We start from the raw sequence: 23,114 nt of genomic DNA, 5'->3' as shown, positions 1-23,114 counted from the left end.
TTATATTTTATGGTTATTTCATTCGAGTAGAACTTACTTAAGTAAAGCTTAAATAAATTACATATTATTCAACTTTGAGTTTAAATTGATTCAAATACGGATTCGAACTCAAATTTATATAAATATTCGAGCTCAAATTTGACATATTCGAGTTCGATTACTGTTCGGTTCGTTTACACCATGTCTGAAATCTATTTTCTTAATTGCCATCTTGCTTATGATTAATTAGTTAATTTCACAATTTCATTGTTACAATTGATGCTAATCCAATGGTTTGTAAATAAATAATTATCATTTGACGTGTCCTTCCAATGATATTTCTCTACATTATTGCAATAAATTTAAATAAATTGATTTTGTGGGGTCATATCTTTGTCCAGAAGGGCAAGGACCTCTAAAATAAACAAAAAAGCTACCAACACCTTCATTTCCTCTTTCTTTCAATATCTAGAAAGCTCTTTATGGGTTATATTCTCTTAGCCACTACAAGGTCATTTGACATTCTAAGCAATGAGAATCTCATGTATTGTTTTTATTCTTATTCTTCATAATGAAGTGTCCCTTTTAACTAAATAAATACTTGAAAAAAATACAGTTTAATAAGTATTAGTACATTGCATGATTAAAATGCTTTCTTTTAAGGCCTAATCATTCAAAAACCACTCACCTTTAAACCTTTGTTCAATTCCACCCCGACGTTGAAAATTTATCAATTTTACCCACTTTTGAATTTTCCGTTTTCAATTGTACCCCAATATTTTAATTGTTGTTAATTTTTTTACTTAAATGATGAAATCATTCAATTAATTAAGTCTAAACATGAAATTAAATTATTTTTTATTAAAAAAAGTACAAATAAGTCCTTTATTTTTAAAAACTAGCTAAAAACTATAATCAAATTAACACTAATTTAAATTCTTAATTAATTTAACTGAATTTAAATAAATTTTAAAAATATACAATTAATATATGCGAGACATGGAGAATGTTTTAAACAAATTTCCAAACGCAAAAGACGTTAATTTAATTTTTCAGGGTACAATTGAAACACAAAAATGTAAAATAGGGTAAAATTGACAAATTTTCAACGTCAGGGTATGATTGAAAAAGGGCTAAAAGGTCGGGGGGTTTTTAAGACATTAGGCCTTCTTTTAACTAATGCCAAGATATTGGAATTGGGACAATGTGGTTCTCCTCCAATCTTTACTATGATGTTGGGTTCAGAGTTGTAGCCCAATTCATTGTACAATCAGATTTTAGGGTTAAATATTCTTTGAATCACTAAATTTATATTATTATAAAAGAGATATTAAATATTTTTTTTTTAAGGTCATCAAATTTTCAATTATATTTTAGAAAAGTTTTGTTCGATCTAATTTTACCGACGTGGCCAAATGAATTAAAAATATTTATCACGTCGGCAAAAATTATCAAATTATATTTTTAATTTAAAAATGAATACTAACTTACATTACGTATAAATGGATTGAGGACATAACAAATATTATCTGAATATTCTAATTTGGATGGTCACATCAATAAAATTATATTAAAAATACATTTCTAAAATAAATATTGAAATTTGATTATTTTTTAAATAAATGGATATTTAGTATTTTTTAATAAATAATTTAAAAGTTCAGCGATACATGATGTATTTAATCTCATTTCCATGAAATATTATTTTAATTTTATGACAGTCATAAAACCATATAGCAATGGACAATACATACTAAAATTACCCTTTTTATCATTTAGTCCCTTAATTTATCATTTTTATCAATTAAATCAAATGTATCAGTTTCGGAAATATCTATATAGGAATAATTAATCAAAATTTGAGATTACTGATAAGATGTAACAACTTCAGGGAGCTAACAGATAAAAAGTTAATTTTTAAATGAAAACAAAATCTTAATCCACCTTACAAAATAGTAAATCTTATGGTAGTTTTTTTTTTATCAGGTCTTGGTCTTGGAGTAGTCCTTTGTGCATATTCATATCTTTTAATTACTAGCAATTTCTATTATATCAATAAGGAATCTGATTCTTTCAATTTAATCTATCTTCTTCTCCAAGCCATTCTAATTGCTGGCATATCCTTTTTAACACGATTCATGATAGATACATTAGAATTAAAACAATTTATCAGAAAGAAAATAGCTAGTATTTATTAAAGTTAATAAAAAAACGTTTTTGAACATTTTAATTTAAAGAATGAAAAAATCTAAATTTTTTACCCCTGATGTATTACAATATAAATTTTTAAGCACTTATCAAATTTTACATAGTCAAGGCTTCAAGCAGCTTACAAAAGCATAGTTAAACGAGTTTCTGTTATAAGAATCAGTTAGTTACGCAATGATTACGAGTGGCGGTGCTGTAGTTTTTTTTGGTTGCACATCCGATTTTCAGAGTTTCGCCTTGACTAATTCGGATCCGAGCTGCGTCGCGCACCTGACATGGTGGATGAGTCTGCCAGCGGAGATTTTCTGCATTCACAAGACTCGAACCTGAAATCTTGCTTAAACGATTCCAAGCCGCTTACCATTTGTATCAACTCCCGTTGATAGTGGAGGTGCTATAGTTAATGAAGAAGATAATCCAATAATCATGGCTTAACATAGACAATAATGCATACACATGATCATTGAATAAATAAAATAATTTACATTACCATAATACCATTGGCTTAATAGCTATAGCTACCTAACCTTCTTTTTTCTTTTCATGGTTCAAAACACAAGATTATACTTAAAAGAACAGCTAAAGCAGCAAAAAGGCAGGAAAAAAAGAAAAGAAAATCAGAACTGGTAGACTAATTTAATAACTGAACCGAACCAAAAATTCAACTCGCTTCGGTTGAAATTATAAAAATAGATTTCCAATTCAATTCGCTTTTGGATAGCAAAATTTTAATTAAATTTTAGTGCAAACCGAATCAAAATAACCAAATGAATTTGAAATAGCATTCCGTTTAAATTTTTTAGTGCCTTAATATTTTAGTTCGATTAGGTTAAAAAAAAAAATTAATTCGCTCGGTTAGGTTCGAATTCAATGGAACACGCGCCCCCCAAGTCCACGCATCAAAAGTTAGATCCTAGTAACAGGAAGCTATAGACCTATTTGATATTGGTAAAGCAATTGTTTTGAACCATATGCTAAATGCTATTGAGGCTGATCATTACTGTCGAAAAAGATGCATTTCAATGAACACATGCCTTAGATTTTTGTTGGTTTATGTCTCAGTTAAAGCTTTGCAGAATATCATGAAAAGTTGAACCCATTGAAGACTTATTTTAATCAGTAGAAAACTCATGAGAGGTCTAGATTAAATTACCTTTTAATTTGAATTCAAAAACTGTTAAATGAACATATTAATAAAAATTCCGATTTGTTGTAATAATGGTAATTCTATGTATATGGAACACGAATGTGTAGATCCTTTCTAGTTGGAAACGAAAATTTGCACTGAAGATATCACACAAAGGAATTAAAGAAATGAACTTTTAGTTCACTATCTTCGTGTAGTCTTGGTTTAACCTCTTTATAGATTTAAGTTTATTATAAATCCTACCTTTATTTTTAAAAGAATTATGATGTCAGCCTGAACTGAAGCCTATCCTAGCTGTAGAATAATTCTGCCCCGACCCGTGGACGAGGATTAGAAGACAACATACCTTTTGATAAAGATATCTCAATTCTCAATTCTCAAGCCAAGCACACCCATTTTTTTGGGAATATGAGTTTTATTACAAGAACATAAAAACATTTCCTTAGGACAAATGTAACTCTCAATGATTAGGGTTGTAAGTGAACCGAAGTTTGGCTCAAAAGAGCTCGATTTATGTTTGTTAGTTAGTCTAAATAAACGAGTCCAAACTCTAATATATGTTCATTTATTTAAACAAATTGAATTTGATCTAATGGTCTTTGCTCAATTACGTTTAAGCTCGCGAACGAACTCATACGCGAGCTTGATTAAGAAATCATGAATGGATTTATATGTAACACATTGTAGTTTCAATGAAACCTGTATAATTTATAGTTTGTATCAAGTTGGACTTGTATTCATAAATTTAGATGTTAAACAAATTTGGTGAGTTTTTGTTCATTTAAGAGTTAAATGGGGTTTTTGATATTTGAGGCACCCAAATTTCCATTGTTGTGGCTCTTTTGGAATTAATTCCAAAAGAGTGCCTGGACCCACATGTTCCGCATTCTAGAAATGCGGAACATGTGGGGTTCCGCATTCCTAGAATGCGGAACACCACTAATTTTGACCCAAATTAGTGGTTTCCGCATTCATGTTCCGCATTTTTAGAATGCGGAACATGTGGGTCCAGACACTCTTTCGGAATTATTTTCGAAAGAGGCACTGATCCGGAAATTTGGGTGCCTCAAATATCAAAAACCCAGTTAAATGAGTTTGTACTCAGATTGTTGATCACTTCAATATACGAGATTGAGTTTGATTAGTTTTTCTTCATTTAAGTGCTTAAAAACACCTGGTCTATTTATTGAATATAAATACTTCATAAGTTCAACTAGATGCATATCATTTTCAGCCCAACTACTTATGTTGGTTTAGAAGAAAACAGTCTCACATAATTGAAAATACTGCAACATTTCAAGTTTATATGAACTATCAGTCTTATTCATCCACTTATATGAAATGTTCATTTATAAGAACCAGAGAAACGATCACATTTTAAATATCAATAAGCGGCATAAATATACTGGATTTTGGTTGCATTTTATTTTCCAACAAGTAGATTTAGATACAGAAACTTACGTCAAATTCTGGGCAAGCTTATAGGCACCAGCACTATTAGCATTCAAGCTATTGATAATGCAAAACTTATTCAGTGTTACTATGAGGTGTAGACAAGAGACTCGGAATTGAAACGAGGCCATGGCTCGACTTTGGAATAGACATCCATGGGGGATTTGATGTTTCACTAACAGAGAAATATCCTAGCACAGTATCAGGTCATCAGGATCAGACCAATCCGTCTATCATTTCCATTGCATCAAACCGAATTCAGATATAGAAAACTATAAATTATCATAGTATCTATCTAATGACCACCAGTGAAAGAATATACATATTCAGCAGCTTGCAGTCTGCCAAGTATAACTGATAATCTACACTCCTATCCAGGCCAACCAAACAAATTTCACATATACAATGGGGTCAACAATCTATTTGAAAGATATGTTTTGGCTAAATATTAAAATGGTACTATTTCTTTAAAAAAAAAGATAAACTATGAATAACAAATTCAAACCGCAAAATGTAAGATCGGAAAACAAAGAAGTTCAATGCCGAATGGATCTAGTACTAAAAAATTGTCTTTGTTGACATAACTAAAACAACCACGGTTTCAAAATGGAATAGCTCAGTCAATGCTATCACACTCTCTCCTTGAACTAACATTGTTTAATTCAAATTAACATAACAAATAAAACATTTCAACCACATTTACTGTTGGCGGAGTTCCACCTTCTTCTTTTGCCACAGCCTATCAATAGCACTGTCAGCATCACCCTGTCAAAATTTCATCATAAAATAGATTATTATTATAATCAAGAAGCAATAACTGAAACAGATTAAGAAAACGGCATATAGCGCACTTAGTTAATATTAAGCCAGTGATTGCCTTAATCATAAGATATAAATATAAACGTAAAGAAAAAAATATTGGCATTGTAATATTCAACTGGAATCATTCATCTATTTTTAAGCAAGCAGCTAAGCATGAACCTATTGTCCTAAAATCTAAATTAGTACATGTGCCAAAACTAACACCAACATGAACAGGCATCACGGAACACAGGAACCAAACTGCTATGGACTCTTAACAACAATAAAAACAAATGAGACGCAATGACTAACTCTGTCAATCGCTGACGTATAAAATATAATCGGCAAATAATACAATTGACACCCAATACCATATTAATCTTCTAATCAATATGAAACACTGTTCTACTTTCTTCTATTGAACACGAAATCACTTGCTCATACTACAAGCATAAAATCCTAATTCAGCTTAAACCTAACCATAGAAATTACAAACGCAACCAAAAACAAGTGACATTGAAGGGTGAATCTTAATCAGCTAAGACAAGCAATAATACTACACAGTTGATAATAATTACACTTATTATACATCAAAGCTACGTATAATTAGCCGACGAAAGCATGTAATTTTAGATACCCAAATAAACAAAACAAAAAAGCAAATACCTGAGCTCGGATATAACCACAGAGAGCAAAAGTAGTGAATTGCCCAGTGTAGTTGCCATTAGCATCAACATGTCCAACGTTAATCTGGACTGATGCGTGATCCTTGGAGGTGATGAGTCTGTTTGTGGCGGAGCTGGAATAACATACAACCACAGATTCATAAGATTTTACTAACTGTAAATAAATCAAAGTGTGTTGAAATCAAAATGAACATGACAAGAGATTGAATTATTACCACTTCCTTGGGATGTAAAGATCCATGTTCTGTCCTTCCTCGTTCTGCATCTTGTCTGATTTGTTTAGTTTCGCTAGCGAAAATGTGTGTGAACCAGAGAGAGGAGAGACGGCTAGCGCAAATATTATGAGACTGAGCTTAAGGGGAATTGGAGAAATTTATTTGCAGTTTATATGCCTGCTACAAAACCCTAATTGGGTGAATGACTTCCGTGTCCTTGTAATTGTACAAATGCTAAAACACGCCTAATCTTTTTTTTATTGGTACAATGGACCCCTTATAATTAATCTAATCTTTTATTGAAAAATAAAATAAAGTAACACTATAAATAAAATAAAATGACATCTAAAGTAATAAAATGATATTTTTTTATCGAAAGAGGTTGGACCAGACTTGCCTTTTTCTAAAGGCAAACTCGAGTCCGGCCCGATCCAGATTCGCGTTTCAAATGTACTATTCAAGCCCGGTTTTCGTATAAATTTTACAATATTAAGAGCTCAAATCCACTTATAAAAAATAGCGTGTTTTCGGGTTTGGGCCTAATTTGTGGTAATAAAGCCACAGTCCAAGCCCGTTTGAAGGCGATTCTGGACGAAACAGGCATGTATCCATACCCGTGAAAAGGTTTAAGTGAACTATATTTTACTTTTTTTCAAAAGAATAAACGGAATTAAATTTTAATTATAGTCAGTTCGATTCTATTCATAAAACACGGTTTACAACACTTAATGTATAAAATGTGTATAGCGTTACATTATTTTTACTAAATACACACGTGTTCATAATATTATATAGCATCATATACAAATTTATTATTTAATTGAATAAATTTACTTTAGTATTGTACTGAAATTGAAATAGTATTAGTATTAGTTTAGTTACTAATGTTTTTTAAAAGGTGCATTGTTTATGTAAAAATTACTAATTTAAGTCATAAAACAGAGTATAAATGCATGCTTAATGCATTGGTAAGTTCATATACTGGTATTGTATTTAATATGAAATTTTAAAAATTAATTTAATATCGTCCTATAACTAATGTCAAATTTATGTATGTGTTATGTCAAATTTGACACCAAATATAACATTTGATTTTTTTAGTTATAACTTTACTATAATTAATTCTATTATATTTAGTATATTAACATATTATTTTAATTAACATTTTCTCTTTTTAATTTTAGAATCAGCTTAAATTAATTAATTTAAATAGAAAAACATACACCAATATAATAATAAAAAAACTTATAAACCTTTCTTATCCTTTTAATAAAAATATCAAATCTTAATTATCATCGGAAACATGATTGACTGTTATAAATAACAAGGCGGCAGTAGCAAACACCTTGAAAATTTTACTTTAGCCATTTCCCGCCAACCCGATCGACGATAGTTTCTACGTACTCGCTCGAGTTGAACCAATTTTTGTGAGGGAAAAACGTAAATGGAGTTCACTCTCAGTGGAAACGCGCTCAAGACCTTCGCTCGTTCTATCACATGCCTAGCGCGAGTAGGTAACGAGCTTGCCATACAAGCTTCTCCTTCTCAGGTACATTCTATTTTTGAAATCTCAAGGGAAACAAACACATTCATTTTTTTTTCATATATCATCTCCACAAAATTAAATGGAAGTTAAGCAGTAATTTTGCTGTAATTTTGTCGGTTTTGATTATTTTGTATAGTATTGCACGCAGAGAGTATACTCAATTTGAATCGGTATCATCTTAGGGTTTTAAAGAGGCATTTTAGCTGAGAAATGTTAATTATTCTTTAAACTGAAGTTTTATCCCTGTGAGTTATGCGAAAATAGCGAAATCATGTGATATACCAAATTTAATTTTGTTAATTATGAAATTGGAGGATAAAAAACCATTAGATTGCTATATTTATTGTTTTGTTAATGTCACAGCTTGTACTGCACACTCTTAATTCATCGCGATCTACCTATCAATCGATTACATTGAAGTCCGGCTTCTTTGATGTATATACAGTTTCCGGTACACAAGTCCAATGCAGTGTACTTTTGAAGGTTTTATAATGATTTTAATCTTTTTAATTACAATAAATTGACAGATTTAGTTTGTGAGCCTTACTGACTTGGCTGCTTTCAGGCCATTTGTGCTGTTCTCAGAACACCGATTCCAAGTATTGATAATCTGAGTGTGCGACTGCCTGATCCTGATGCATCAAAAGTGCAATGGACTTTGGAATGCTATAGTGGTAAAGTGTATTTGTCTTTGTCTGTGCCCTTTCTATGGTGCTCATTCAACTTTAGTTAGTTATTATCAGCACATTGCAGATCATGTAAGTCGGAGTGGAAATTAGAGAAATATAGAGTATGCACTATTAAATGTGAAAAGCAAAATTTAGAAAACTTTAAGTTGTGGTGGCAAGGACTGATTTATATTTAAAGATCTATCGTAAGACATATTACATAACTTTTCATGAAACAAAAGTAATTTTAAATGAACTTTTTCTACGTACTCTTCAGGACGTATTAAAATTGATGTGAGAAAGAAACTGAGTGTTTATGTTATGATAAACCCTAATATCGTTACATTGTATGTTATCCAATTATTTTTTCTCATGCACGTGTTCGATTCCTGAAATGTTATAATTTCTAACATTATACAGGTATAAGAAAAGCCTATTGGATCACTTGCAATGTTGAGCCAGACATACAACATTTGTCTCTTGATAGGAGAAGATTTCCGAGTAGCTTAGTGGTGAGGCCTCGTGATTTTAACAGACTGCTGGCTAACTTCCAATCAACACTTCAAGAGATTACTGTCATTGCCACAGAACCTGCTGGTCCTTCTGATTCTGCAAGTGAAATAGGCGGAAAAGCTGTTGAACTTAGAAGTTACATAGATCCAACCAAAGGTCAGAAAACATAGAACTAGAATTCTTGATGCGTTGCAGATAACTATTCACGTTTCAATTATTAATCTGCAGACAATGACTCTTCACTGCATACTCAACTGTGGATAGATCCGGTAGAAGAGTTTGTTCAGTATACTCACATTGGAGACCCTGTGGATGTAACATTTGGAATGAAGGAATTAAAGGTATCTGTGATTAGGCCTAGAAGAAAGTTTTCTGTACTATATATATATATATATATCTGTTTTGAACTCATATCCGGATGTCCTTGTTTGAAACCAAAAGCCTTATTGCCTTGTTGGTGGAGATTGGAGAATGTATTTCTACCATTGCATTTTTGTTATCCTTGCAAGTTCCTCATATGCTTTAACTTGTATCTTAGTTGACCGTGTGTATTTAATTTGTTTAAATTTTTCTTAATTTTCAGGCGTTCATTGCTTTCTGTGAAGGCTGTGAAGTGGACATTCACTTATATTTTGACAAGGCTGGAGAGTATGATTTTTCTTGTCCCAAATTTAATGTCTTGTTCTATTTCTCTCCTTTTCAATATTTCATCTCCCTGTTGATTTAACAATACTTGCAGGTTTCTCGTGTATCTGTATCATATCATAAATGCATACGGATGACATCCTTCTTAATATGACAAATGACATTAGGAATGAGTAGAGGTAGCAATGAGCGAATATTTAGGGCTTAGTTGTAGCAATGGCTTTAGGTTACATCTTTTTTAGTTGAAAGTCTACACTAGGAGCTAGAGGTGGCCACGGTTCATAACCCGGCGGTTCCGGTTTGGAACCACCGGGTTGCGGTTCAAGAAAAAGTGGAATTGGCTCGAAACCGCCTAAGAGACGGTTCCATGACGGTTCGGAACCGGACGGTTCCCGTTCCAGTTTAGGACGGTTTAGAAAAAATATTGAAAATAAAATTAAAATTTAATTACTAAAAAATATAATTTAACAATAAAATAACTCACGGAGATAGTATTACAAGAAAATAAAGAATTTTTTTTTGAAAATAAAATATTAACCAAAAATTTAACTAAAACAAATATAACATATATTTTATTGCAAATATATATATATATATATATATATATATATATTATATATTATATTATAAAGATATAATATATATTTTTTTTAAACGGATTCGATCCTTGAACCGCCGGTTCCAACCCGGAACCGCCCGTTCACGGTTCAACAAATTTGGAACCGGCCCGGGACCGCTCTTTCTATGGTTCCGGGCCGGTTTTAGTCCGGTTCCAGGTCTGACCGGGCCGGTTCCGGGCGGGTTTGACCGGGCCGGTTCATGGCCAGCTCTACTAGGAGCAGGCTAATTTTACAAGCTAGATTTTAGGATCATTTTTTATTTGATGACAATGGTAACTTGGAAGTTTGAATGAACAATGGTACACTAGTTACACTTCTATGAAGCACCGATACGGGTACGGACACTGGTACGGGTACGGGGAACGGCATTTTAGAAAAAAATAGGATACGGGTACGGCGGGGACACGGCAATTTTTTTATTTTTTTTAAAATATATATTTAGTTATATATAAGCTTTCAAGATGCAAAAACAATGAATCTTATGTTATAAGATGCATAATTAATAAGTAAATTAGTTGAAAATTAAAAGGAGGTTACTGCTGCTTTCTTTTTTTTTACATCAGGGGTTTTCTTCTTTGAAAGCAGGTTACTGCTTCTGTTTAGATATAGGGCTGCTGTGTTTTTTTTTTTAAATTAAAAATAGGGTTTAGTTTCACTTACTATCTAATTGTATTTGGGTTTGGGCCCATTTACTTAAATTTCTTATTAAAAAACCCATACTAAAAAAAAGACTTAAAATTAACTAAATATCACTAGAAGTGTCCCCCCGAAGTGTCCCCGAAGTGTCCCCAAAGTGTCCCCGGCGTGTCCCCCTCTTTGACCAGTCAAAGGTACGGGGACACGCCACGTGGCGTGTCGGGTACGTATCCCCGCCGTGTCCCCGGCGTGTCCCCGTGTCCCCGAAGTGTCCCCCTAAATACGGCACTCCGGAGGAGTGTCGGTGCTTCATAGTTACACTTGTTTTGATGAAACATTTGTATGATTTGCTATTTGACATTCAGTCATTATGCAATTCAAAACGTGAATATGATGCTTGTACGAACATGCACTGAAACAGGCCCATATTAATGGCACCAAAGTTTGGTTTAGATGATGGATCCACTTCAAATTTTGATGCTACACTAGTCCTTGCTACCATGCTGTTATCACAGCTTCATGAAGGCAATCCCACAGAACCTCCACAAGTGGCTACCACAAGACATGGTCAGAATGTTCCAGTAACTGGATCACAGCCACAAGGGAGGTCTAGAGCAAGTGTTTCCGAGCATCCTTCCGATCACACTAGAATTTGGTCTGAACTATCAGGTATATATGCTCACAGTTTTTAGGATTTAGAGATATACACCGAAAATCTTATATTCTTCAACTTTTACAGGAAGTGCAGCAAGAAGTGGTGGTCAGGGTGTTGAAGGAAGACACCATCAAGGAGACATAAATATGAATGCTACAGAACAGAGGGAAATAGAAAGGATTAGTAGAATACAATTATCAAAAGATGCAGAAGATGTTCCTGAGGGTCCAAGGTCTTGTCTCCTTTAAAAGATTAGATATTTTAAATGAACTGTTTTTCTTAGTTTTACTGATGCCTCCTTTTATCTCTATGCATTTACTGATGCCTCCTATTCTCTCTATGCTCATTAGAAGTTAAGCCTGTTAGCTTTGGGTCTATAGGAAGTTTTTTTTTAAATAAAATTGTCAATGATTGCAGCTGGGTAGAGTAAGGTGCAGAATAGATCATGCCTGCATAGTTAATGTGTATCCTAGGTCGAGCAATGATTTTCATCCTATGACCCTAGGTTGAGTTATGATTTCCATTCTGTGACTATGATTTTACACAGTTAACGATGCATTAGATATCGCTCATCTCATTTAAATATCAGCGAAGTTTGCTTAGTCTTTTAATTACATAATTGCTACCACATGACAATCTTGGTTACTATAAATACATTCTACACAAATCATACATTTTTGTTGTTTGTGTGATCTTGTATTGGATTAATTCTGATATGTTATTGTTGATTTTAGATCTGTTCTTTTGGCTGATGTATTTAGGTGTGATCCTATGGGAAAGTATCCTCAAGAAGAAACCCGAGGTTAGCTCTAGGCTTTCTAATTAGCTATGCTACTGCACAAATATTGTCCTGTCTCAGTAAACTAAAAATTTGCCATTTCTTTTTCTCCCAGACAAGCCAGAAACTAATGGTCAGAGTGTTTCACAACGACATCCTAGTAACTGGGTAGATGCACATGAAGATGACGAGGACACCGAAGATAATGAACTGTGTGTTCAGTCAACACCACCATACTGTGAAGAACAGTAGCACCTGTGATATCTTTTTGCTGTAAGTTCATATAGTTCCTCATTTAAATGCCTGATCCTCGTGGCTTTTTGCATGTTCCTACAACTCATGTCACTAGTCTTTCATTTATCATTATCTTGTTATTAAGCCAGCATTTCCCATTTCCATAGTGTTTTTGAAGTAGTAGATACTAGCTAGGAGCACACCTTTACGAGCTTTATAAACATATCACACATGTAATTATAGTCTATTTATCCATTTTAATAGAATGAAATTAGAGGGAAAAAAGGGTCATGCTATATGGTCAGTCCAAAGAAATTTTATATGATGTTTGTTGGGGACAATTAATGGATTCTTTTACTTCATTACACCAGTTTAGGAGTTAGGACTATCTTTCTGAAAAAGTTAGAACCTTAAATTCATTTTTCAATTCTTCAGTTCTTACTTCTTAGTATCATCTTATGCTTGTTTCCCTCTCTCTGCTAATGTGAGTTTTACTATGAGTACAATGTTTGGTAATTATATATCTTACTGTATATAAGTTATAACATGTTAAAATCATGCTTTGATAACTTCGGGTCATATAAGCTCTATTTATTTAATAGTTATATTATATTGATGGTTAACAAATCTAGCAAAATGATGTACTTAGAAGAAATGAGTTCCAAATAACCAAAGCTGAAAATTTCTGTAGCTCATATGGACTAGCAGATACAATTTATAATCCTAGGGTGAAAATCACAAACACCACAACAAAACAAAGATGAAAATATTTGTCGTTGGAAGTGAACTTATGTTGGGGGATCAGTTTTGAGCTATTTTTGGAAGATAGTTGGGCTTGTAATTGCTTTTTCCAAACGTTGCAGTTTCTTCACCAATCATCCTTGGATTGCATTTTGTATTCGGCATTTACTTGGGATCTGCTTTGAAATTACCCCTTCTCAAGTTATTTTTGCGTTTATGTATTCTTTTATTGATTCCGACTGGAAAATTACTTTGTTTTTTTTTTGGAAATGTCAAAAAAGATTTTGTGGTTTAATTCTTTTTCATCTTTGTGTATGTATTGACAAATCAAGGAATGCAGTTCGTTTTCCAAAGTCAGTTTATTGCCATACTTTTGCTAGTTTTGGGTGATGTGGTCCTGATGGGGCAAAACTTATAAATGATTCTGACATTTTTTGCTGATGTGGACCTTTTGCTACGGTGGCACCTGTGTTTGCCGCCATGAAAGCACCAGATAACAGTGCTATAGTATTTTAGTAACCTTTAAGCCTAAATCACATGTTTGTTTTTTGAACCTTTCGTATGGGCAAACACAACTTAGCTTGAACAGGATGTCCAGACTTGAAGATGAATTTTCTGAATGAACTTTAACTGGTTGCTGCAAATCATTGCCCAAAAAGGCTAATAGGAATTCTTGTTGTTTGCTTCTCTAATAGTTGATGTGTATGCTGCATGCATCAAATATTCCGTGGAGCTTGTTTACAGCTTTCACTGCATTAACTTTTGCTTGGACATATTCTTACTTATCATGTTGATAAACGGTTAAAGGAATTGCCAAAATTTCTATTTGGAAAAGCTTGAAATATTTGTGATACTTTTTCATTATTTCAGTTAATGGGATCTTTCACTTTTTGCACCAAACTTGATATTTAGGGTATTTTAGTGTGGTGAATTCAATTAATGATGTTACTTCTTTTTTTTAGCTTTGTTTAAATGACACTTTGAGATCGATATGTGAAAAGATGCCAGCCTCCTCAGGTTAGGTTATGGGATTGGGTAGTACACTGATTCACATGGCTCCTGATTTATCAAAATTATGAATTTAATTATAGAGCCCTGCTGTTTGGTATTTATTAGTATTAAGCAAAATGCAGAGTTAATCCCAATGAGATGTCTACATGCTGTGTTATAATTTGCTGGAAATTGGATAAAATAGAAAAAATTGGAGAATGTTATGCAGAAAAAAGATGAATTAACTGCTAGTGTCAGTGGCCTTTACTAGAAACACTAGTGTACCTAAAAAGGATATTTTTGGATGTAGTTATGAGGGACTTGAATTCAAAACCTCACAACCCACGGGAAAGAATCCCACCACTAGACCACATTAATAATCTTGCTCCTTCGATTAGTATCCTAAAAAATCTTATTTATTAATTAGTGTCTGATATGTGTTGTTTATATCTAATTATGTTGAGGATATTTGCTGGATTCTATTATTCATGTTCAGCATGATCCTTAAACATAGCTTACATGCCAGGATGTTACTGAACCTATCTGCTTTCTTTAATTTAGTGCTTTCTTGATAGGTTTTGTGAGATTTTTTATTTGAGGCAAGAAGTTTTGATTTCTTTTTTAACAATTGGGAGGATTTTTAACTTGCGAATATGTGTCTAAGCAAATACCTGAGCTGGTGGATGTATCTGCAAGGTTATTCCTTAAGACACAAAGTGCAGTCTGTTGGCTTGACTACGAAAAATACCATTTATGCCAATCTCTTTTGAGCTGCAAAAGCAGGGTGACCATTGTTAACAATCCCCACGTGTTATTATGTGAGATCACCTAGTGGTTATTAGGGGGGTGTAATCGGGTTGAGCTAACTCGGGAGTTACTCGGGATTGACTCGAAAAATACTCGAAATCGACTAGACTCATATTGAGTCGAGCTCAAGTTTGAGCTATTCGAATTAATTATCGAGTCGAGTTCGAGCTCCAAAATACTTGACTCGATGAGCTCGCGAGCCTAATCGAGCTTTTGTTAAAATATAATTTTTAAATATTTATTTAGATGATCGAGTCGAGCTCGAGTCTCAATTATTCTATCGAGTTCGAGCTCGAGCTCCTAAAATTAACTCGACTCGGTTACACCCCTAGTGGTTACCGAGCTATAGCTTTTTATGTTGTGGTTATTAATTGTTTTATATTTTCATAATTCTAACGTTATTTTTTTCAGCGACGGAAGATTATTTGTTACACTTAGACAAATCATCTTATGATCGATGAAAAATTATATGGCGCACAATTTTTCCGTTGCCATACAAGCAACTATCAATTGAAATGATAATAATAATTTTCTAATTAAAAACAAAAATAAAAGTTGGTCTATTGAAATATAATAAATAAAACAATGATAGCATTATTAAAAAAACCTCTCCCCTCTAAGGAATATCTAATAATATGCTACCGAAGTCATTTTGATGTTTTATTGCTGTGTAAAGGCTTTTAAAAAAAAAAGAATTGTTTTTTTTTTTTTTTTTGAAATGAAGAATTGTTTGTTATTCGTCTAAATTGTAAAATGTTTAAAATAAAAAGATTTTGTTGAAAAGATCTGTTAACTCACAGCTGGCATTTGGTAAGGTTAGTTACAAGACGCGCACACACCGTCCTTGTGATCTGTTTATGGGTCCCATAGTGCCTTAACGGCTTCGTATGTGTCACGTCGGCGCTTTTACTCCTTGGTTAACGCCGTTTACAATTCGTTAGCCTTCTTTTTTATACTACTACTATTTTATTCTTTCGGCTGGGTCCTGGCTTTTATAATTTGTTTTTCCAAAGAGGAAAAGAAAAGAATTGTAGCCGTTGTCATATTAAATGTTCTGGCGGGCGAAAGCATCCCTAGTAAATTATGTCATTTTTATAGTATTCCAAATTTTGCTTTACTAATGAGAATGGTATAAGCGCTAGTCAGCAAACTGTTAGGTCGTGGGTTAGATTCCTCCCACAAGCACTCTCCCCTCCCCAATTATCAAAAAAAAAAAATTTGCTTTGAAATAGTAATTTGATAAACTTTAAAAGTCCAATTTAACTTATTTCTATTGAAAGAATGTAGAGGAAATTTTGTGGAAATTTTTCCACATCCTAGATAGCATGGACACAGAGACGGAAAAAAACGGGACCTTCAAATTCGGACACATAAAAACAGTGTTCTGTTAAGGTTTTTTATATAAAAAAGTTGAAATTTTATATCCGAAACGTTTTCAAAATAGGGCATGTTAATTGAATGCAGTTCATGCTACTTGGTTCATATCTTCAATCTTAAAAAAAATCTTTTCACCTGATTTTGTAATATTTAAAACTGAGGGCTATGTTAAGTTGCCCATCATGTGACCTATTTATGGGCAATTTTATTACTTTCAAAACTGTATATATTTCTGAATTTTCAACTATTAGTATTATTTTATAGTACTACATAAGCAATGGTGCATGCTACTGAATATAAGCCAGGCAGCAGTAAATGAGATGGAGAGGACTATAATGAAAAACTCAATAGGACGAAAGAGAGGTCTATTTTTAACGGACAGATTAGTAAACAATTAATTTCTCAAGACTGAGTGTGCAGAGGAGTAATATTTGTTTTTTGCAAGGACTACTTTTATTGTTAGATTATGCAAGAGTTTATATCTTTATCATTTCATTTACTTTTATTTCAGATATTCATAATATATTTCAGAATATTATTTTGAGTCGAGCTCGAACAACTCAACTGACTAATTCGCGAGTTACTCGGGATTGACTCAAAACAACTCGGCTGACTCATATAAAGTCGAGCTCGAAAAACTTCAAAATTCTTGGTTCGATGAGCTCCGCAGTCTAATCGAACTTTAGTTAATTTAGCTTTTTATCCTTTATATATATATTTGCTTTAATATTATAATTTAATAATCGAGTCTAGTTCGAACTTGGCATTATTTTAACTCGACTTGATTATACGCCTAATTGTAAACAAATCAGGAGTGAAATTTGGCCATGTAGGAAAGAGGAAACGTGTCTTGGTTGATTTGATAGATTGGGGTTTAGCTCTTTGTTGTAATGAACTTGGAAGTTAGAAATAGCTGCAAAATAAACTCTAGATGCTGTCATTTCACCAATACTTTAATCATAATTTGTTTCTATATCCAGTGTTTTTCTCTAATAAAATCCAGGAGACAGAACTAGCTAGGGAAAAAGACAAGCGGTCAACCAGAACAGGTGCATGTGTGATCTTAGGTGTGGACTTTGTGAATGGCTTAATACATAGTTTGACCCCTGAACTTGTACCCTTTTACCCATCTAACCTCTAAACTACGTCTCACCTATCGAACCCCTGAACTTGTTAAATAATCCGATTTAACCCCTGAACTTGATAAATATGTAAATATTGAACCCCTTCGTGCCACCTGTCACTTGAAACATTCTAGAAGAAATTGTGTACGGAGGGGTTTAATGTTTACGTTTTTATCAAGTTCAGGGGTCAAATCGGATTATTTGACAAGTTCAGAGGTTCGATAGAGGAGACGTTATGTTTAGGGGTTAGATGGGTAAAATGGTACAAGTTCAGGGGTCAAACTATGTATTCAGCCCTTTGTGAATAAATTGTATGTGTTCAGCTTCTTCATTTTACTCGCAAAATTTACTTGTCTCATTTTTCCCTTAAATATTTCTTTACTGATTAAATCTTTATTTTTTGAGAAATGTCTTTAATCATTGTGTCGAGTCAAGAAACAAATTGCTCTAATTTAATAAATCTAGGGTTCAAATTCTAAACATAGAGTAATGTTAAACTTTGTAGAGATTATTTTATTGTTTAATAAATGATCATGCTTGATTCAAATTCTAACTCAAATTAATCAGTGTGAATTTTATGATCACTTTTTATTGATTCAACAAAAAAAATGATTTGAACATATTCGTAGAGTTATTTAGAATGAGGATTACTTCTAGTTAAGTTCATAAAAGAAAATTATTCTTATACTTGTCACTATTAATGTCTTTCATCTTGGAGTGTGTGACAAATACCAATGAGTTATAGTTCAAATTGTACGTGTGCTAGATAGCATTCTATCAAAATCGTATAATTAGGGCCAAAAATTTCTCCTTTGTGAATGATGGATAAATAAAAATAAAATCTAACATGTAAGCTTTCAGCCATTAGTATTGTGGTATTGTGATTTTTAAAGGTTCCCTTACCTTGAAATGCATTTGGGAGTGTTTATCTCATGCATTGGTTGTGCCATGTCATATTTACAACAAGCCAATGAGCATTTACGATAGGTAATTTTTTAATTATCATTTAATTTTTTTGTTACCATTTTTTCCACATAACTAATGCAACATTGACTTATTGCACGAATGACATGGCGCAATAGTTACTTGCAATAATTTTTCTGCGTTTGGTTTATAAGAAAATGGTATGATGAGTTGGTTTCTTGATGTTAATTAATTAAGAAGATTAAATAAAAGAAAAAAGTCAGATTCTAAAATGATAAATAATTTACATATTCTATAAGTAAAAAATGTACCCTTGACCTTTCTTTTTCATTTCATCCCACCATGTAATATATATTACCTAATCCTTCTACTTAGTGGTTACCCATAAACTATTTAGCTTCTACCAACTGAATGGCATTTCAGTAAATAAGATCAATGTCAAAGTCAAAAGTTCAAAGTTCACCACTGCTATAAGTCTCCAACTATCCCTTAGCTGTTTGTTCCATGCTCAAGAAAAAGAAAGAGAATAAACAAACCTTAGCACACAAATCATACAAACAAAGAGAAGAAAAGAGAGAGTCAAATTACCAAGAATACCCTCCAATTTTAGAAATCAAAATTATTTTTTCAGCTGATTTTGATTTCTTGTACAGTAAACAAAAATGGCCAATTACTTCACAACTTCTGGTTTCTTGATGTGTTCTACACTGTTGATCTTGCTCTTGATAACTGAATCCACCGTTGAAGCCAGTGGGGACAATCTAGGATGGATCTCAGCCCTCAGATCATCCTCGTCATCATCCTGCAAAGGCTCCATAGCAGAGTGCTTGGCCAGTAATGGGGAAGAGTTCGAGTTGGATTCAGAGATCAACAGGCGTATTTTAGCAACCAGCAACTACATCAGCTATGGTGCGCTGCAGAAGAACAGTGTGCCTTGCTCTAGACGTGGAGCTTCTTACTACAATTGCAAGCCCGGAGCTCAGGCCAATCCCTATAACCGTGGATGCAGTACCATTACAAGGTGCAGGAGTTGATTTTATTTTAATTTTTATCATACAATTTTTTTTTGTTTTTTATTGTTAATTTACCTTTTTACCTATTTTCATTTAAAAAAAAAGTTGGGAGTTTGGTTTCAGAAGGTGAAGATTGGTCTGTATTATTAATGAAAATATTGTTTTCATAAAAGTATATTTGAGTTTCTTTTGAATTTATTTCTTGTTTTTGTATACTTTGGATTGATAAATTATAGGTTGGGAAGAATCATTTCTAGTTAGGGTTTGGTGTTTGGTTTGGTTTGTCTAGATTCAATGTTTTAATTTGTTGAATCGCAAAATATGTTAAATACAAATTTAAATGAATTATACAATTATACTTAATAATTTTGGCAGAATTTGTGATTGAATAATGTAAATCTAATGAGTAATTATTTGTTCTTTGAAATTCATGTGATGCATTATTATGAGTTGTTGGTGATGGTAGAGTTTTGTGGGTTTGTTCATTATTGAGGTAGTGGATGTAAATCCTTTTCCCAAAATTTGAGTATGATGTTCCCTTAGTTCAGGCTCAAATTAAAAGTTGCATGAAATTTGGTATATGGAGAGGGGGAAAAAACAGTAATTTCAAAGTTAAAAGAGCTACAAAATTATTGGATTGTTAGCAGTAACTTAGCACTTTTGTTACTTTTTGTAGTTTTAGGGTAGTGTTTTTTTTTATATAATTGGGGAGGGGGAGTTTTTGGTAGAAAATGAACCCACTATCTTGATAGTTTGCTGTCCAGCGTTTATACCATTTGAGCTACAACTCGTTGGTTAGTTTTAGGGTAATGTTATTAATCTAATCCATGAAATGTTTGACTTAGACAAACTTACATTTTTTTTCATCTTACATTGGTTGAACTTGTGTACTTTTATGATCCGGATTTAGATAATAATCTCTCCCATTTTGATACTGAGGGATCACTTTCTAACTTTTTCACAAAAATGGGTAAAATTTGATTTGCACAAATATTAAAAAATAATAGTTAAATTATATTTTTAATTAACTTCTCATTCTATCCTTAATTTAAGTATTTTTTTTAAAAAAATACTTCTTAAAATTAATAATATATTTTAAAAAAGTAATAATAGCTAAAAAAAAATATCATAACGGGCTGAAATTAATGAAAAATTAATTTTATTATTTTAGCTAGCTATTCAAATTAAAGTAGTAAGTTTGCATGTATTTTGGAACTTCCCAAAATAGAAAATATATCAATCTTTGTGGGATGGGGGTAGTACTTTTTAGTCCTAAAAATACTGTAATTGTATACCAATTCAATTAAATAAAGAATATAATTAAAATATGGACTATTGTCCCCTCATTTATTAAAAACAACAAGAAGGATTTTTCATCAATCCATACTACAGATCAATCACTTCAAAACTTTGTGATCTGAAATCATCTAAATTGGGAAAATTCAATTCAAGTAGATGATAATTATTAAAACTAGTAATAATAACTCACTAATCACAATTATCTATTTGGTAATTGTTGTAAAAAAAAGGGTATCATGTACAAGTATTTAATTTATTCACGTGAAGTTGTATTGATTGAACAATTGAGAGCAATAGCAATAAAATTAATTTCACCTTTGTTTTAAATTCTTTGGTTTAGGTTGGGTTGTTAATGATGGGTCCATTCCAACCTAAACATTAAAGTAAATCAAAATTCAAACGTTGGTCCCCATTTTCACCAAATTTTTTAAGATCTTGGTTTACCTATTACTATTAGAGAGATGCCCTTTTTCTTTCTTTTACAAAAAGGTTTGGGCTTACATGCAAATTTTCAAAAAAATTGTGTTATTGTCCTGCATCAGACAAATTACAAGGGCCACCACTTGAATGGGAAGAATCTGAAGGGTCCCAAAACTAGCAATTTTTAAGTCCATCACTGGTATTTAAGTACCGATTACTCTTTCCGTTCTATTTTATTTGCCATTTTTTATATTTTTTAATGTTATAAAAAAGTATGAATTTTATATTATTGATTGTTTTTCACCCTTAACATTAATGAATTTGCTAATTAATATAATATGTAAAATTAATTATGTGTTTAATTGTATATTGTTTTCAATTAAAAAATAAAGAGTACAAAAAGAATTATTTATCACATCTAGCATTAATATATGTGAAAATAGAAAAGTAACAAATAAAATGGAACATAGAGTAATATTTTGAAAACCATATTGGCGGGGTTACCACTTAATATTCCATCTAGTTTTATCAACAATAGAACCTCTTAAATAAAAACAAATATAGTTATAATTTTATACTAACTAGACCTTATATATGAACTTTTATAGTTTAATTAAATTCATGAAAATTGACCGGTTTTACGGTTCAAGTGTTAATGACTCACCAATTTGTATAGTTTTTCCGACAATTCAACCACTTTTCACGATTTCGAGGAACTAAACCAAATTGAACTTTATTTTATGCTCAAATTGATTGAACCGGTCGATCTAGTTGGGTTCGTAAAATACCTGAACAAATTTCATTCTATAGGTGAAGTGAAACTATGAAATTAATCTCTTGAAATGGACCCCATCAGAATAAATAACAAACCTAAGCCTCAATTTAAATTATTTGGTTTTATAAGACTTATTTGAGTGACCTATACAATTGAGTTTAGGATTTACCTTATAGTTTCATGCCTAAAATATGATTAATGACACTTGATTAGTCTGCTAAAGAAATTTACTGTCAATTGATACCAACTGTGATTTTTTGTTGTTGTGAATCCTATAATTTTTTTTGGATAATTGAGAAGGAGAGAGCGCTTGTGGAAGGAACCCATGATCTTGACAATTTGCTCTCAGCGCTTGTGACATTTGAGTTACAACTCGTTGGTGAATCCTACCATATTTTATGGAATTTATTTCATCTTTGATTTTAAGAAAAAAAACTAATTATATTTGTATCACATTGATTAGAAATTCATTTTATTATAAAATATAATTTAACCAAATAAATAGCTGAAATGAACCCAAAAGCTAGATTTATAATGTGAAAATCAAGAGCATCAACCAAAAAAGGAAGATGCTTGCTTTGTATTAATGCCAAGATTTGTTGAACATACATTAGGTATACACATTACACCAAGGGCCCAATATTTAATGCATATTTGTAATACTATATCATAAGCCATGTGGTGTAAGTTTTTTGAAATTTAAACATGTAAACTAATTTGGGGAGGTTGGCATGCTCCCACCATTCATTAATACATTTGTAACTCAAATATTTGTAAGTGTTATTAAAATTTAATGATTACATAAAATTATGATGCACTTCAGTTACATATATTTTTGAAAACTTATAACATAAAGTATTA

At 32.1% G+C, this 23,114-nt stretch overlaps 3 protein-coding genes across 6 annotated transcripts; 2 read left to right on the top strand and 1 right to left on the bottom strand.

Annotated features, from left to right (window-relative positions):
- Positions 1 to 5,321: 5,321 nt before the first annotated feature.
- LOC126675248 (40S ribosomal protein S21-2) lies at positions 5,322 to 6,643 on the bottom strand. The gene is made up of 3 exons (XM_050369858.2): positions 6,489 to 6,643; positions 6,254 to 6,386; positions 5,322 to 5,551 (listed from the first exon to the last, which is right to left on the bottom strand). Exons 1-3 carry the CDS (start codon positions 6,536 to 6,538, stop codon positions 5,486 to 5,488), a joined length of 249 nt encoding a protein of 82 aa, XP_050225815.1. The 5' UTR covers positions 6,539 to 6,643; the 3' UTR covers positions 5,322 to 5,485.
- Positions 6,644 to 7,795: 1,152 nt separating this feature from the next.
- Positions 7,796 to 13,881, top strand: LOC126675025 (uncharacterized). Of its 4 annotated transcripts, none has more exons than XM_050369589.2 (11): positions 7,796 to 8,037; positions 8,398 to 8,517; positions 8,600 to 8,708; positions 9,123 to 9,371; positions 9,444 to 9,556; positions 9,799 to 9,863; positions 11,538 to 11,785; positions 11,856 to 12,003; positions 12,506 to 12,573; positions 12,665 to 12,822; positions 13,647 to 13,881. In XM_050369589.2, exons 1-10 carry the CDS (start codon positions 7,933 to 7,935, stop codon positions 12,799 to 12,801), a joined length of 1,362 nt encoding a protein of 453 aa, XP_050225546.1. In that variant the 5' UTR covers positions 7,796 to 7,932; the 3' UTR covers positions 12,802 to 12,822; positions 13,647 to 13,881. The 4 variants fall into 4 exon arrangements, with proteins under 4 accessions (XP_050225546.1, XP_050225547.1, XP_050225545.1 ...); XM_050369590.2 differs by lacking the exon at positions 13,647 to 13,881 and adding an exon at positions 13,475 to 13,640; XM_050369588.1 differs by lacking the exon at positions 13,647 to 13,881 and having other exon boundaries at positions 12,665 to 12,934.
- Positions 13,882 to 19,135: 5,254 nt separating this feature from the next.
- On the top strand, positions 19,136 to 19,957 carry LOC126671217 (rapid alkalinization factor). The gene has a single exon (XM_050364953.2). It carries the CDS (start codon positions 19,409 to 19,411, stop codon positions 19,778 to 19,780), a length of 372 nt encoding a protein of 123 aa, XP_050220910.1. The 5' UTR covers positions 19,136 to 19,408; the 3' UTR covers positions 19,781 to 19,957.
- Positions 19,958 to 23,114: the final 3,157 nt, after the last annotated feature.

The sequence above is a fragment of the Mercurialis annua genome, linkage group LG3 (genome assembly GCF_937616625.2).
Source record: "Mercurialis annua linkage group LG3, ddMerAnnu1.2, whole genome shotgun sequence".
Taxonomy (NCBI): Eukaryota; Viridiplantae; Streptophyta; class Magnoliopsida; order Malpighiales; family Euphorbiaceae; genus Mercurialis; species Mercurialis annua.
This window is presented reverse-complemented; position numbering and strand designations above follow the sequence as displayed.